We start from the raw sequence: 17175 nt of genomic DNA, 5'->3' as shown, positions 1-17175 counted from the left end.
GTAACTGTGTGTGGTGACAGATGTTAATGAGACTTACTGCGGTGATAATTTCACAATGTATACAAATACTGAATCATTATGTTGTACACCTGAAACTAATATAATGGTATATGTCAGTCTTACCTCAATTTAAAAAAAATTTTAAAAAGTAGAACCTTTCAATGAAGCCATTTGGGTTTGAAGTTTTCTTAGTGGGAATTATTTTTCTAATTATATGTTTACTGAACTGTAACACAGGAAAGTGTGCGTATGATAAATGAAGGGTTCAGTAAACTACCAGACAGTGAGCCTATTAGTGTTACCACTACTGACACCAAGAAATTAAAAATTACCAGCAGTCCTTAAGCCTCATCTATTGCCCTGTCCCAATATCAACATGCAATCTCTCCTGAAAGGTACCAGATATTCTGATTTCTAATACCATAGGTTAGTTTTGCCTATAACCAAACTTTATACAAATGGGGTCATACAGCATATGTCTTTTTTCCATCTGACTTCTTTTGGTTAACATTATGCTTGTAACAGTCATTCATGTTGTGGAGGCTAGCTGAAGTTTCTTCATCTTCATTGCTATATGGTATCCTTCTGTATGTGTACACCACACTTTATTAATACATTTTACTAGTGATGAACATTTGGTTTTTTTTTGTTTTGTTTTTGTTTGTTTTTTTTTTTTGCAGTACGCGGGCCCCTCACTGCTGTGGCCTCTCCCGCTGCGGAGCACAGGCTCCAGACGCACAAGCTCAGCAGCCACGGCTCACAGGCCCAGCCGCTCAGCGGCATGTGGGACCTTCCCAGACCGGGGCACGAACCCGTGTCCCCTGCATCGGCAGGCGGACTCCCAACCACTGCACCACCAGGGAAGCCCTGAACATTTGTTTTTTCAGCTTGGGTCTATTGTAAATAATACTTCTATCAACACCATGTACATTTATTTATTTACCTATCTTTTTATTTATTTGCACTTACATGCTCTCATTTATTTAAGGTACATACCTAGGAGTAGAATATTACTGGTTCATAGAGTATGTCTATATTTAAACTTTAATAGATAATAAAAAACCATGTTCCAAAGAGGTTGCACAATTTATCCATCCATCTGCAGTATATGTGGGTTCCCATTGTTCCACGCAACAATGCTCCACTGATAACACCTAGTGTGATTAGTCTTTTTATTGTAACTGCTCCTTGTGGGTGTATCTTGGTATCTTATTTTAGCTTTAATTTTTATTTGCCTGATTACTAGTGAAATTGAAACCATCACAAATGTTTGTTAGTTACATTGTTACATATTTTTCAACTCCTTTGCTCATTTCTCTATTGAATTGTCTGTCATTTCCTTTTTATTTGTATAAATTCTTTATATAGTCCAGGTAAGAGCTTTTTGTTAAATGTTTTGCAAAGATTCTCTCCTATTCTGTGCTTTGTTTCTTTACTCTCTTAAAGGTGTTTTGATGAGTGGAATTCACATTAGTACATTTAGTACTAATTAGTACTAATTTGACATTAGTACATCTTATCATTTCTTTTAGGGTTCTTTCTTTTAGGTTTGGTTTAAAATTTCTTTCCCTACCACAAAGTCGTACAGAGTACAGATATTCTTCTATAAATACAGTATCTTTTAGATCTGTTGTTTTACACTTCACATGAGAGTCTACAATACACTTGGAATTTTTTCGTTTCTTTCCCACATGGGTAGCCAATTGATCCAGCACTATTTGTTGAAAAACTGTCATTTCTCCATAGCTCTGCAATACTTTTTGTCATATATAAGTGTTTATATACATCTGGGTGTGTTTCTGGAGCTTTTATTTTGTTCCATGGTTCTATTTGGCCTTTCTTTTGCTTCAACCACACTGTCTTAATTGGAGTAGCTTTATAAATAGATTTCAATATCTGGTAGAATTAGTTCTGACCTCTTTCCTCTTCCTCAACAGTGTCTTGGCTGGTAGTAATTCCTTTTATTTTCATATAAATTTCAGAAACATTTGTCATTTTCCACACTAAAAAAAAACTGCTGTGTTACTGTCTGGGATTGTCTATATATATTAATCTGGAGCTATTTACATCTTTACAATATTGATTCTTCCAAATTGTATACATATCCATGCATTCATTTGGGTCTTCCTTTATATCTCCAAACAATGCTTTATAATTTGATTCTGGAAACCTTACACATCTTTTCCTAGATTTACTCTTAGGTCCTTGAAGTGTTTTGATATCATAAATGGTGTCATAAATATTTTCAAGTGTACTTTTCTAAATGTTATTGTTATATGCAAATACAATCAATTTTTACATAGACTTTGTATCTTGTGCTTTTCTAAACTCACTTATTGATTTTAACAAATTATCTGTAGATTCTTTGGACTTTGTTGTCCAAACAATATTGTCTGTGAATATGGATGGTGTTTATATTTCCTTTCTAATCTTCCCCCACCCCGTCTTACCACTCTGGCTAGAACCTCTAGTACAATATTAAATATTTTCCTTTTTCCATTATTATTTCTTCTTTGATACATAGATTATTTAAAATTGTATTTCTTGTTTCAAAATATTATAAGATTTAAAAAACTGATAATTATTCATAGCCTACATTCATTATCATAAGAGAGCATTATAGAGAGAGTATGTCAAAATATTTCACTTTGTGGATTCGTCTATTTCTCCTTATAGGTCTGTCAATTGTGTATTATATAGCTTAAGATTATCCTACTAGGTGCCTGCAAATTTTAAATTGTTATATATATAGTTATATTTTAAGATTGTCTTACTAGGTGCATGCAAATTTTTAAATGTTATGTATTACTCATAATTATATGATATATTATAAATTGTTATATATTAAACCTGTCTCATTACAAGGTGAACCTGTTCATTAATACTTTTGTCATAAGCTCTATTTTGTCTGATATTAATATAACTACTCCAATTTTCTTTTGGTTCATATTTACACGTTATAATCGTTCTCTATGCTTTTACATTCAGAATTTCTGTTTATATGTTTTATATGTCTCTTTAGTAAACATTACAAAGTTAGATTTTGTTTATTTTAATCCTATCCATCAATTTTTATGTTTTACCTGGAGCACTTAGTCCATTTACATTAAATATAATTACTAATATACTTGAGTTTATGATTCATATCATTCACCAACCTTGTAATTATTCAGCTTTTGATTTTTTTCTGATTTAGGAGGATTTGGAGAATATTTAGTAATTCATGTCACACTTTTTGATCTGCACTATTCAAAATCTTATTAAATGTAACCTGTCACTATATTTGATATACAGTTCAACAATGTAATCTTTTTTGAGTTTTTTTGTCTCCTTTTATCTTGTGTTTTTGTTTGCTTGTTTGTTTGATTGACTAATTTGCATATCATTGTGTACAAAGAAGGGAGATATGACAAGACTCTGCTTATGGGAAAGGGGCAAGGGTGTCAAAGAGAGTTCTTTGGGGTATCAGTTGGCTGAAAAGTCACTCTGTGGAATCAGAATGTCTAAATATATTTCTAAGTTATTTTGTCGTGGAGTGCGCAAGGCAAACCTCTCCTCCCCTACCTCCTCTGCAAATCTTCAGTAAATTCTACTTTGCTCACCAATCCCTTCTTATGAGTGAATTTTGATTTTGGCAGGGAAAGGCATTAGAAAAAGTGTTGCAGTATTGCTCTATGGGCCCACATGGCAGTGTTAGGAGAGAATGTGAGGCACAGGAACTTGGAGGCAGAGGAGATCATAAAAAAGTAAGTCCCGGGCTTCCCTGGTGGCGCAGTGGTTGAGAGTACATCCTGCCGATGCAGGGGACACGGGTTCGTGCCCTGGTCCGGGAAGATCCCACATGCCGCGGAGCGGCTGGGCCCGTGCGTGAGCCACGGCCGCTGAGCCTGCGCGTCTGGAGCCTGTGCTCCGCAACGGGAGAGGCCACAACAGTAAGAGGCCCGTGTACCAAAAAAAAAAAAAAAAGTAAGTCCCTAGGAATTTACAGAAACGCTAGAGAAATTTCCCCAGGGCACGAACTTGGGGAATTGAGGTAATTCTACCTAAATTTCGAGTGCTGGGGAGGGGTCCACTGCAAGCTGTGTTGTACACCACTGGAGTTATTCCTACGTTAGCCAATCAGGCAGCTGCATCGTCTCTGAAGTCCCCAAGAAAAACATTTTACACTTGGGAGAAACCCCTTAGACCTCTGCCATTAGTGCCTTTGGGTGGACATTAATTAATTAAATTTATTGAACCAATGGTCTTGTGTCCAGAAAACCTCTCAGGACTAACCATGCTGAGCGCTCACTGCCTCGAGTTAGTCACACTGGTTTGCTGAGACTCTGGAGGGACTGTCCTGACCAGAGCTAGCCAATTCCTAGAGATACTAAACGGCTCGCATCACTTTTCAAATGCAAAGACAACCAATCCAGAGCCCATACTCCTAACCACCTCCATTATCTCACACTCCCAGCCACTATCCACCAGCCCTAACCACCCAGGGCGAGGTACCAGGCAACTAGGAACAACCCCTATGCTCCAGAGTCCACTGAAATGATTCAAACTAGCCAATTCTAGAAACAGGAAGCATTCTGTGCTTTTGGATACAAGGGCCCCTAGATAGTTAAGATGCACGTCTAGCGGAGAATTTCAATGACCCCAGATTCTTGCATCTTCCTATACATAAAAAAGCACTAAAATCATTAAGTTGAGATATCTGTTCTTTATGATTAGCATTAATAGTTTTATGCTTGACTACATGTATTTCCCAGACCCCACCCCACCCCCCAAAAAATCATATATATCCTGGCTCCTCTCCCACCTCTTCAGAGCAGTTCCTCATAGCTATCTGAGAGGCTGCCTCCCAGGTTCTAGTCCTCAGTAAGGTCCTCGTATAAAACTGAAACTCACTGCTCTTACATTGTGCTTTTTTTTTTTCAGTTGACATTCTCTATACCAGTAAAGAAATGGACCAGCAAAACATTTCACTGAATTCAAGTTATGTGGCCAAAGAAGAGCATAAAGCTAATTAGCTTAGATAGAAAATTAGCTCATCCTTTTCAACTCTTTAGAACTATGGTCTAACTACTAACGGAGATAGTTAAATCATAAAGCAGTTCCTAAAACTGCCAAGACATTTGTTTTTAATATCAAGTGTAATCCATGGTTACCGTTTGAGATTCTATTTCTCACCTAACAGTTATTCAACTAGATAATAAACTACCGCTCAGTTAGAAAGCACCAACATACACCACACACACACACACACACACACACACACACGCACACACACATGCACTTTCTCTTCTCTGTATACTGTGTAGGAAAAAAAGACCTGTGATCTAAGGAATGTAAGTTAGAGGAGATGCAGATAAAATTAGTTTTATTTGGAATGAAGGATTGTGGGACTTGCACCTGACAAGTAATAGAGACTTCTTAGAAGAAACAAACAAACAAACAAACTAGCCAATTCTAGACCTGCTTACCCTGCCTCACCTATTCCTCCCCAGGGAAACCACAATAGAGGCTATGACCTCAGTTCCCCCCCACCCTCTCTGCTCTTGTGCCTGTGACCTATGTTTTCCCATGTGCCCCCTCCTCTTGGGAACTGTGAGAAAAAAGGTGTTTTTTCCATGGCAATGGTCTCCTGATCTGTAGGCCTTACTGATCTTCAAATTTTCTATGTAGTCACTATATTTTAGAATAGCACAGTACCTGGATGTGCCAAGTTCCTAAGATGTCCAGGATCACAGGGCGAAGGGGCACTTGTCCCAGGAGAATTTACATCACTGGGCAGTAAGTACCTGCCACTGCCCTGACCTGAAAAAGAAGTGAGAGAGGCCAGAGCACCTATGTGGACAGTGGGGCGTGTGTGTGTGTGTGTGTGTGTGTGTGTGTGCACGCGCATGTGCTAGGAATGGGTGTGTCCTTTTCTCAGCACTCCCTGACCTTCTCAGAGCATTTTCCAGGGGTCCTGGGGATGCCAGAAGGATCAATTACCTGCACAAGGTGTGTGGATGGAATACTTGGACCTTTGACAATCATCCTGGGACCACAAGAGCCAGGCTGCCTGCTGAGAAGGCCAAACTGGAAAGAGAGAAACAATCTGGGTCCTCAACAGTGGCACTGAGCTGCTTTACCAACTGGCCTAGGAACCCATGCCTCCTCTGGACTTCCAGTGGGATGGAAGATGAATTTCATCCCTGTTTAAGCTATTTGAGTTGGGGCTTATTTTTGCAACAAAAAGGATCCTAAGAGATACACTGACACAGGGCATTGAATTGTTAAATTAGTTTAGATACTATCTTAATTGATCTTTTTTTTTTTTAATGTGGTAGATGTTACTCATCTACTAACAGTGTGTAGATGTCACTACAATGTTGAATTCCCCCTATTTTCTGATTTCCTCATATCTTGAACTATCAGCTTTCCTAAAGTCCCTCTACCACAAATTGACTTTTTCTCCTTATCATTCATCAAATAAAATTTTAAAAGCTGTGTTATAATTGTATTGAATATTGAAAATAATAACTTGGTGTTAAATTAATATGAACATATCCATGACATCTAAGAGGTGAAAACAGATAATGTATCTGTCTTACTGCTTCAACTATTTTGTATAATGGAAAATAGTTTTACATGCATCACTTTATTTAAAAATTGAAATACTCAGAAGTAACAAAAGAAAAAATCAAATAATTCATCTGAGGTTATTTAAGCTTCAGCCAGAATCTGTAGGTGAGTTTTATCACTGAGATAAATCCTTTCTCTGCTCTATAGTTTCTCTGAGGGCCTTGGAGCTCATTTCTACAGTTCGTATTTAGATGGTGCTCATCTCATAAACCACTCTGAGGTTTAGAAGAGGAAGAGGAGGTGGAAGAAGAGGGGAGTAGGAAAGTACACTGGGTTGGATAGTGTCCTCTGAAAATTCATGTCCAGCATGAATGAAAAAAGAAAACCCTGAAGAATGCAAACAAAAATCTCAAAAGCGGCTGAGACACTCCAATCACATATAAAAGGTAAACTTGGTAAGTATGAATTTTAGGAGAAGATGTGATTAGGAATTTGTTCATTTGTCAAGTAAACATTAGGTAACTTTTTTTTCATGCAGCTTGATTTAGATGAACAGGCTTGACTGTTCGTGGAGCAGTATGAGAGAAAAGGAAGTTAAAATGCTTTTCCTGCAACAAGGCTTGGTTGCTGGGCTAATTCATAGTAAATAGGATCCTACTCTTCAATGTAACTACAGATGAGTGAGGAGAGAAAAGTTAAGGGAAGCTGCTTCATCCTCCATGAGAGAAATCTGGATTTTCTTCCTGAGGGAACCAGATTTGTTAGGTGTATTAGTTTTCTATTGCTGCTGTAACAAATTACTACATATAGTATTTGTCTTTGTCTGACTTATTTCACTTACTATAATGCTTCCAAGCCCCATCCTTGTTGTTGTAAATGGCAGGATTTCCTTCTTTTTTAATGACTGAATAGTATTCCATTGTATATATATTTACCACATCTTCTTTATCCATTATTACGTTGATGGGCACTTACGTTGTTTTCATGTCTAGGCTATTGTAAATAATGCTGCATTGAACATGGGGGTGCAAATGTCTCTTCAACATAGTGATTTAGTTTCCTTCAGATATATGCCCAGAAGTGGAATTACTGGATCATATGGTAGTTCTATTTTTAATTTTTTGAGGAACTTCCATGCTGTTTTCCACAGTGCTAGTACCAATTTGCATTCCCACCAACAGTGCACAAGTGTTCACTTCTCTCCACATCCTCACCAACACTTGCTATCTCTTGTCTTTTTGATCATGGACATTCTAACATATGTGAGATGACTTCTCATTGTGATTTTGATTTCCATTACCCTCGTAATTAATGATTGTGAGAACCTGTTCATGTACTTGTTGTCCATTAGTATATCTTCTTTGGAAAAATGATTGCTGAAAGATGTTACCTCAGTATGGATTTAATTTTCATTTCTCTTATGATGAGTGAGGATGAAGGGACTGGGTTTTGAAACAGGAAAAAAAGGCATGAAAGCCCCTGTGATGATAAAGACCTTGAGTGTATATCCAATTATTTCCTCTGTTATGCCCCAAAATATCCTCACACCAAGCTTAGTACCCAATTTCCTCTTTCATGAGTAAAAGTTCTCTCCTCAACTGCCATAATTCTCAAAAAAATTATACACCAAATGGCCTGAGTTCACACAAGAGAAACTGGAGTTTGAAAGCATATCTCTCTGATACAAGCTCCTCAGTTAGCGTCACTCCATTACACTACATTAAACCAAGAGCAGAGCAGTGGGACTTCCAAGCAAGTACAAAAATCTGCTACAGGAAAGTTCAATGTAAGACAAATCCCCAAGAGTGGGTAGACAGCTGGTAAGCAAAGCAGTAAGATAAAATAATCATCTGAGTTAAGAAGGAATTAAGAGAAGTAAGGATGTGTCCTGAGCACACGGTTCTATTTTTATAGATAGGTACTTGAGATATGTACAAATTTCTATATATATTTGGATAAGGCAGGTGAATAGGGAGAGAAATTTACATATAGTTCATACTAATTGACATTGTGTGATGGTAATTGTTAAAGTTAAGTAAACGTAATTCAATTTAAAACGTTGGATTATAGATATGTTTACATGGCTTCTATCTGAAATTAATTAATAGCTAATTAAGTAATACTATGTAGGATGCTAATCTATATTGACATTAAATTTAGTCACATCGTCACAGATAGCTACAAGGCAGGCTAGGAAAAATAGCCTTTAGCTAGGCAGTCATGTACTCAGTTAAAAATTTTACTATTCTAAATCAAGGATTGACAAACTATAGCTGGCGACCAAATCATGCCAGTGTCTCTTTTTGTAAATAAAGATTTATTTGAACATAAAACAACACTATGTAGGATGGTTTAGTTGCTCAAAAAGCCTTGGAGGAAATGGGGAGATATTGGTCAAAGGGTACAAACTTCCAGTTATATGATGAATAAGTTTTGGGAATCTGATGTACAGCATGATGATTACAATTAATATTGATAATACTGTATTATATACTTGAAAGTTGATACAAGAGCAGATCTTATATGTCCTCACAACAGTAAAGAAATGGTAAGCATGTGACAAGATGGCAGTATTAGCTAATGTTATGGTAGTTATCATTTGCAATGTACCAAATTAACACGTTGCACACCTTAAACTTACACAATATTATATGTCAATTGTATCTCAACAAAGCTGGGGAAAAACGGCTACAGAAATTACTCTTAAGACTAATTCTGATTCTCAGATAACAGAAACCATCTTTTCCAAGCATATCAGTTGACCAAGGTAGAAAAGGCTCAGCAGAAAAAGAGAGATTTTTCTCATCAACACCAGGTTGTCTAAAGGGGGCTAAGTGTCCCTGGCTAGATAGACTTTCCTTGGTCATCACTGCTGTCCTGCAGGATGGAAACTTCAAAGGACCTGAGACTCTTCAAACCCAAGCCTAATATATTCTTTTCTTCCACCTGGAGAAGTATCCCTGCACTAATTTTGCATATCCAGATATCCCTCGCACATGGACCACCTCCTTCCCCAAAAGGCACGATGCTTGAGGATGTTAAAAATGGCCTTTGTTCACCAGTGGCTAGGAGCCTTAGCCAGGGGACATTCCCCCCTAGCCATCCTCCCCCCACAGCATCCAGTTGCTTTCTATTCCCATTGCTGTCTTACATTTCTCATGTCATTTGACCCATAGACGCATCTTACCTTCTCAATTGTTCCATTGAGTCTGGACATATTTGGATTCATTCAGCATCTGAACGGTTTGTGAGCACCTGTTCTGAGCTAAGCATAGCATAACCATAGGCAGCTTCAGCAGAAAATGGGCATCCATTTCAGCCAAAATCAGTGATGTGATCCCTGGAAGGGATGCCATGAGCCAGAGAAGGTAAAAACTGGTGATTTAGGGTGATATACAAGGCTGCAACCCAGTTCTGGGGGGCTTGTCTTTGGCATTGAGCTCGAGCCATAAATATCGTTGATTCCAGTGTGTACCCAAATGCACTTTAACCCACTTCTATGAGTCATACTTGGTCTATTTACAGGCTGAAAAGTCTTGGTCACTTCACTACCCCACCTCTCACATTTCCTGAATCTTGTGAAACTATCTGAGTCCCACAAGTAACCTCATCTCACTCTCACAAGTCAGAGAAGGAAGAGGTATTTCCACAGGCTCTATTAGGCCAACTGCTTCCTCTTCTCTCCTCAGAGTTGTCCCTGAACTTGGGATATGCGAGGGCTCACCATGGATCTGCCTTATTACCACGGCCCTCTGTCCAAGCGAGACTGTGAGACCTTGCTGCTCAAGGAAGGGGTGGACGGCAACTTTCTGTTAAGAGACAGTGAGTCTGTGCCCGGAGCCCTGTGCCTCTGTGTCTCGTGAGTAGCCTCATCTTCCACACATTTGGAACCTTATGCTAAATGTAGGACTGACAACCAAGTAGAAAAGAAATTCTACTTCACTGACTTCGCAGCCCCAATGAGCAGAATGAGAAATAGTTAGACTGCCAGGAGGGGATGGAAGGAACGTGTCTGTCCAAGCTCCTCCACCTGCCCTTCCCTCCCTGGTGCAAATGCCATACAAGCAATGAGCAGACTCTGTGAAGCAGCAGAAATGGGGCTGGTGAGGAGAAGAGTGCAGGCAGTATGGGAGCAGAGCGGGGAGGCAGAGAAGGTAGCCATGTGAGAAAGGTCCTCTCCTATAGAGGTTGATTTATTTGGTATGGAAAAGACTAGGTGCCCTTTATAAAATTTTTATCTGAGAGGCCAACTTTTTACATGGATTCTGCTGGCTCCACTTGTGCTTCTTAAAATACTAATAATATTTCAAATTTCGTTGGATTTGTAAAAGGCTTCAGCGTACATCATCTCCTTTCATCCTGCTTTTAGTCTATCAAGACAAGCCACCATTTTATAGATGAAGAAACAGAGACCTGGGATTTCTCAAACAACTTGGTTGTGCAACAACTCATCTGGTGGTTCCAAAGGGGCTGAGTTCAGTATGCAGGTCCAAGCCAGAGCATCAGAGCTACACTGCTGAAGGAACTTGTTTAGCCCAGTTTAGAAAGCAATCCTGAACAGGTATCAGGGGAAATCTACTGTCTTTAAAGGTTCTTGTCTTTGTGGAGACCACTGAAATTTTTCTTTACCTGTTATAGAAATTAAAATCCAAGTGTCTCCATGGATGCGCTTCAGGGCTTCTTAGAATTCGGGAGCTATAAGGACAAAAGAGATTGTCATTACTAACAGAATAGGCAGGGATATATTTCTTTCTCTGTATGATACCGGGAATACAGATATAAGAAAGGCAGCCTTAAGGTGTTAGCAGTTTGAATTTTCAAGTCACAGGTGATGTTGAGGGTGTTTTCATATATTTTTAGCCATTGTTAATTCCTCTTTTGAGAATTGCATAATCATATCCTTTACCCATTTTTAGCTTGAGTTGTTCGTCTTCTTACTGATTTTTTTCAATTTCTATGTATGAAGGTAAAACTTTTTTTTTCTAGAAAAAAGACACACACAGACACAAGAAAACTACAGACCAATTTCAATTTCATTTACTATCAATTTTCAATAAACTACTAACAAAATGGAAGCCAGTAAAACATTAATGGAGAAAATACACTATGCTCAAGTATGGTCCAATCCAAGAAATCAAGGATGGTTCCCTGATAGGAAAATTATTAGTTTAATTACATATTAATAAGTCAGAGGTTACAAACTGCATAGCTGATTCAAATTTGCTTAAAAGGTATTAGATAAAATTCAGCATCAACCCCTCAATTAAACACACAGTCATGTGTGCATATGCATACACACACTTACATACTCTTAACCATGTAGAGCTAGAGAGGTGCTTCCTTAAACAAAGGCCAGATGAAGCACTAGAAGAATTACCCCCCAAATCATGAATGAGCCAGAGATGTTCATTATAAGCACTACTATGTAACATTTTCCAGGATATGTTAGCAAGTGTAATTAGTCAAAGGAAATACATGTAAAAATTGAAAACAAAGATGCAAAATTATTATTATTTGCCGTTGACATGACTTTATACCTGTGAAATACAGATTTAACTGAAAAGAAAAACTACTAAAAACTAAGAAAATCCAATAAGGATATCTGCTTATATTATTGAAATCTAAAAAATCAATAGCTTTTTCATACAGAAACAATAACCAGTAAGTAAATATAATAACACATCTCATTTACATCAGCAAAAAATTAATAATACCCAGGAATAAATGTAATATGAAATGTACAAAATTAAACAGCTACTGGGGAGCTTACTAGAAGACTTCAGTGAAGGGAAGGATTCAGTTTGAAAGCATATCAGTTCACCATAATTAATCATAAATTCAGTATATTTCCAGTGAAAAATCAACAGAATTTAAAATTTTTTCTTCAAAGATAGTAAAGTTTATCCAGGTGGGAAAGGAAACACAAGGAACCTGCCAGAGAGCCAGAAAATATTTAATTGAAAAAAGGGGAGGCTTCCCTGGTGGCGCAGTGGTTGAGCGTTGAGCGTTCGCCTGCCGATGCAGGCGACACAGGCTCGTGCCCCGGTCCAGGAAGATCCCACATGCCATGGAGCGGCTGGGCCCGTGAGCCATGGTCGCTGAGCCTGCGCGTCCGGAGGCTGTGCTCCGCAACGGGAGAGGCCACAGCAGTGAGAGGCCCGCGTACCGCCAAAAAAAAGGGGGGGACTAATACCAAATATTAAAATACATTATAAAACTACGTAACTACTACAGTAATTAAAAGAGTTTCATACTGAGAGATCAATGGAATCAAATATAGAATCCGGTAGAAATGAATCCAAATACGTATGGAATTTAGCATATACGTAAAAGCATTTCAAATCAATGAGGAAAAGATGAGTGATAATTGTGTTGGGACACTTGGCTGGTCACTTAGAAAAAAATAAACCTGAATCCCTTTCTTACTTCTTGAAGTAAAATTAATTCAAATTGGTTCTAATACAGAACTTATTTTTCTAAATGAAACTGTGTGTACTAGAAGAAAACGTGAACTATTAAAAAATATTCCTGGAATTGAGAAAGACTTCCTAACAAGATATAAAACACAGAAACCAAGAAAAGATTGCTAAATATGACCATTATAACAAAAAACTGTTGTTAAAAAAAACTTATTGACAAACCAACAGGAAAAATCAAAACTTCATTAACATATAACGAAGCTTTTAAAAAACAATAGAAAACTAGGTAAAATGCAAGAGGAGGAGATTCTCTGAAATGGAATGTGAAAAAGAAAGATAAAAAAATGCTAGATCTCACTCATAACTAAAGAAACACAAATTAAAAGAATAATGTGGGCTTCCCTGGTGGCGCAGTGGTTAAGAATCCGCCTGCCAACGCAGGAGACCGGGGTTCGAGCTCTGGTCCGGGAAGATCCCACATGCCGCGGAGCAACTATATTAACTACTGAGCCTGTGCTCCTAGAGCCCACGAGCCACAACTACAAAGCCCAAGTGCCACAAATGCTGAAGCCAGTGCGCCTAGAGCCCGTGCTCCGCAACAAGAGAAGCCACGACAATGAGAAGCCTGCGCACAGTGATAAAAAGTAACCCCCGCTCATCACAACTAGAAAGAGCCTGCGCACAGCAATGAAGACCTAACAGAGCCATAAATAAATAAATACATTTATTTATATTAAAAAAAAGAATAATGTGATACCATTTTTACCTCTTCAAGGGTTTAGAATTAAAACTATGAAAATACCCAGAGGAAATTCAACTGCTGGGAAGCAGAAGTGCTTGCACATGCTAAATACAGCCTCTTTGGATAGAAATGTGGTCAAAACATAAAATGCACAGGTATAACCTTTGACTCAAAATTTCATTAATAAAAATGTATCTTATAGTTATTACTGCATAAGTATGTGCAAATTGACATTAACAAGATTGAGTAAATCCATATATGGTATGAAAAATACTCCAAGATCTACTGTTGTGTGAAAAAGGCAAGATGCAAAGTATGATCCCATCTGTGTAAAAAAAAAAAAAAAAAAGTACGCCTATATCTTTGTATATTCATAAACAAGTTTTGAAAGTTATATAAGAAATTTATAATAGTGGTTACAGCTGGGGAATTTAGGAGGAGTAAATAGGGAAAAAATGTTGTGGATTCATTCTTTTTATTTGATAACTTTTTCACACTTTAAGTGCTTACGTGCATGCAGTACTTTGGTAATTTAAAAAAATGTTTATAAAAATGTAGTGAATCCCTACTACCTATTCAAACACTGTGCTAAGGCCTGGGGAGATTCTAAGGAGATTCCAATAAGGGACTTGCAATTTTTTTCAACATGTAAATAAATAAAATGAGGGTAAGACAATATTATACAAATTCAAGGACAGAGGAGATGAGCAGGAAAGTTTTCTTAGAGGAGGTGGTATTTGAGCTGGGATTTAAAAGAGTGGATAAGATTTGGTTACACAGAAATGGGATGGAAGGCATTGTAGGTTGGGGAAAAGGCAGGAACATAGGTCTAGAAATAGGATATTTTAAAACACATAAGAATCATACAGGGTTCTGGAAAGGTAGTTTGGAAACCAACTTTTGGAAAAGTCAGTTTGGGGTAATATTATGGGGTCTTAAAAGAATGATTCTGTAGCTAATGGGGAAACACGGATGGTTTCTAAGCAGGGAAATGACAAGATTAGTGCTGAGTTTTAGGAACTCCAGTCTAATAAGGAGAGTGTACTGAAGCTGGCAGATGATGATGGCAAACCAGATGGGAGATGGTGAGGGACTAGCTACGGTGGGGCAAGCAGTGCGAATGGAGATTAGAAGAAGTTGCAAGAGCTGTGATAGAGACAGGAGAGACCTTGGTCAAGATTTCAGGGTACATAGTCAACACTGGGATTCTCTTTAAAAATTGACATTTATGCTCAACTGCTCTGTGATACATCATGCTAGCTTATATATTCATTCAAAGCAAAATTCGTGGAGAAATGTAATACAAATAATAATAACTAATCAAATGGAGAGGCAGAAATAAATATTTGTTAAACACCTGCACTTGATCGGGGCTCACCCTCTTCCCTGCCCACGTCACTTAAAGGCAAACAAAATTTCAGGCACCCTCAGGCTTAAGGCTCAGATCAAATGGTCCCCATCAAAACGGCCTTCTTCATAATTCTTGTGAAATTTTGTTATCACAAAGATCAGACAGACCATTCAGTTGTTATTGTTCAACAGTTATTTAAAGTCTCCCATGTCAAGCACTATGGTAGACACTCAGTTGATGCCTTCAACACAGCTCAGAGTCTAGTGGGGAAAATAAAGAAGTAAAAGGACACTGTGACGTGTGTGATAACTGATGACTGAGAGCAAGGAGTGATTCATTCATCAAGGAGTAGAGAGCCTACATGGGAGCTGGGACTTGGAGGATGACTAGAAGCTTCATTCACTCATTCAACAAGCACACACTGAGCACCTATTAGGTTCCAGGCATGTTCTTATGCGTTGGTGAGACAGTGATAAACAGTACAGGCACTAGTCCTGCCTTCATGAAATGACATTCCAGTGAGAGGAGACAATACAGTGAAAACAAAACAGAGGGGTATTACAGGGAGGGACAAATAGTCTTCTTTAGGTTGGGTACAGGAAAGATTCCTCTGAGAAGGTCACATAAAGCAATTCATATTCCAGTATACAACCCTAAGTAAGCAAAGCCAAAACTATCTACAACACAAGCACTAGACTGTTTCTCTACATCTGTGCAGCAAGAGCCACTATGAAGGTGCTTTCTATGAGTCAAAAATTGTGCTAAGCATGTTACATCAATTACCTCATTTATCTTTTGCAAAGCCGTCTTCCATAGGTGATATATCTCTATTTTGTGGGAAAAGAAATGGAGCTTCTTATTAACTAAAGTGTCCAAGGTCAAACTGTTAATATGTTGTTATGTTCCCTCTCTTATCAATGTCCCCAGTTCCACTGAAATGTGTTCAATGTGGTCCCCTTGGAACTGTGTTATAAAGTGCTCAAGCAGGGGACTTGAGGGCTTGGCAGTAGATCCTAATATGTAGAATTTGCATTCTGCTTCCTAGAAATGAGCTACCCTCTCTTCTTTGTTGTGTTAGAATGCCAATATGCCAAATTTCATGATTTCACAGATCTAAATGAAGATATTATGGAGAAGGTTAGAAATAAAGGAAGGAAGTCACAGAGGAGAGTTGGCCCAGCAGCATATAGCACTGACCAGAAAGCTATGTATGTGGTAACCATGGACAGGAAATGTTACTTGATCTCACAGCCTGATAGAGCATGAAAACACCAATGTGCAAAACACTGTCTGTGTAGGCGACATTGTGAGTGTTAGAAGTTGGAACTGGGTCTGGCTTTATAATCAGCAGAGTCAAAATGGAATAGATATTCGGAGATGCAAGGAATTCACCTGCAGTTATGAAGGCAAAGGAGGGACTTTCTGTAGTCATATATAGGAAGGCTGCAGATGAGAAGAACCCAAGCCCTGACTTAGGGCAGGTCCTCACTGAGGAGGAAACAACAGAAAGAGTGAATGAGAGAGAACCCAAGAGTCATTTCCAGCTCTCAGGTTCTGAGATCTTTGGGAAGACTTGAGTTCAGAAAGAAAAAAAAAATTCAAACTTTTTTGTTGTTTTAGAAAAATCAAATGTTGAGAAAGGTATAAAAAAGAGAGCAGAAATTATCTCAGTCTCACCACTCAGAAATCACCTTTTCTAATCTCTCCAGACTGTTCTCTATTCATATGCATGTATAAGCAAATATTATATATGTACATAAATGATTCATTATATATATGATCATCTGAAACCCTTTTTTTCAGTGTATAATGGGTATCTTTCCACTTCAAAGAAAGCCAATACACATCAGCCTTTCATGATTGCTTACTATTTTGATTGCATATATCATAATTTATATATAACTATATATTTAGGTTATTTCCAGTTTGGTCCAATGGACCCAATGTAATTTGAGAAGATTAACATTTTTGTGCTTACATCTTTGAGAGTTTGCCCAACTCTCTCCTCAGGATAATATCCTAAACATTTTAACATTTTTACACACATTGACAAATTAGTACAACAAAAGGTTATATGGATGCACACTCCAATCAAGACCAGTGAGAGA

The 17175-nt window shown here is 38.0% G+C and overlaps 1 protein-coding gene across 3 annotated transcripts in view; it reads left to right on the top strand.

The window, feature by feature from the left end:
* Positions 1-17175, top strand: part of SH2D1B (SH2 domain containing 1B) — a 55300-nt gene that overhangs the window by 7928 nt on the left and 30197 nt on the right. For 2 of the 3 annotated variants that reach the window (XM_067714145.1, XM_067714136.1), the window contains exon 1: positions 10184-10414. The exons of the other annotated variant lie outside the window; for it this stretch is intronic. In XM_067714145.1, coding sequence (XP_067570246.1) covers positions 10266-10414 — 149 coding nt within the window. In that variant the 5' untranslated portion in view covers positions 10184-10265. Of the gene's footprint in view, positions 1-10183; positions 10415-17175 lie in introns of those variants that run through there. 3 annotated transcript variants of the gene reach the window in all.

The sequence above is a fragment of the Pseudorca crassidens genome, chromosome 2 (assembly GCF_039906515.1).
Source record: "Pseudorca crassidens isolate mPseCra1 chromosome 2, mPseCra1.hap1, whole genome shotgun sequence".
Classification (NCBI taxonomy): Eukaryota; Metazoa; Chordata; class Mammalia; order Artiodactyla; family Delphinidae; genus Pseudorca; species Pseudorca crassidens.
This window is presented reverse-complemented; position numbering and strand designations above follow the sequence as displayed.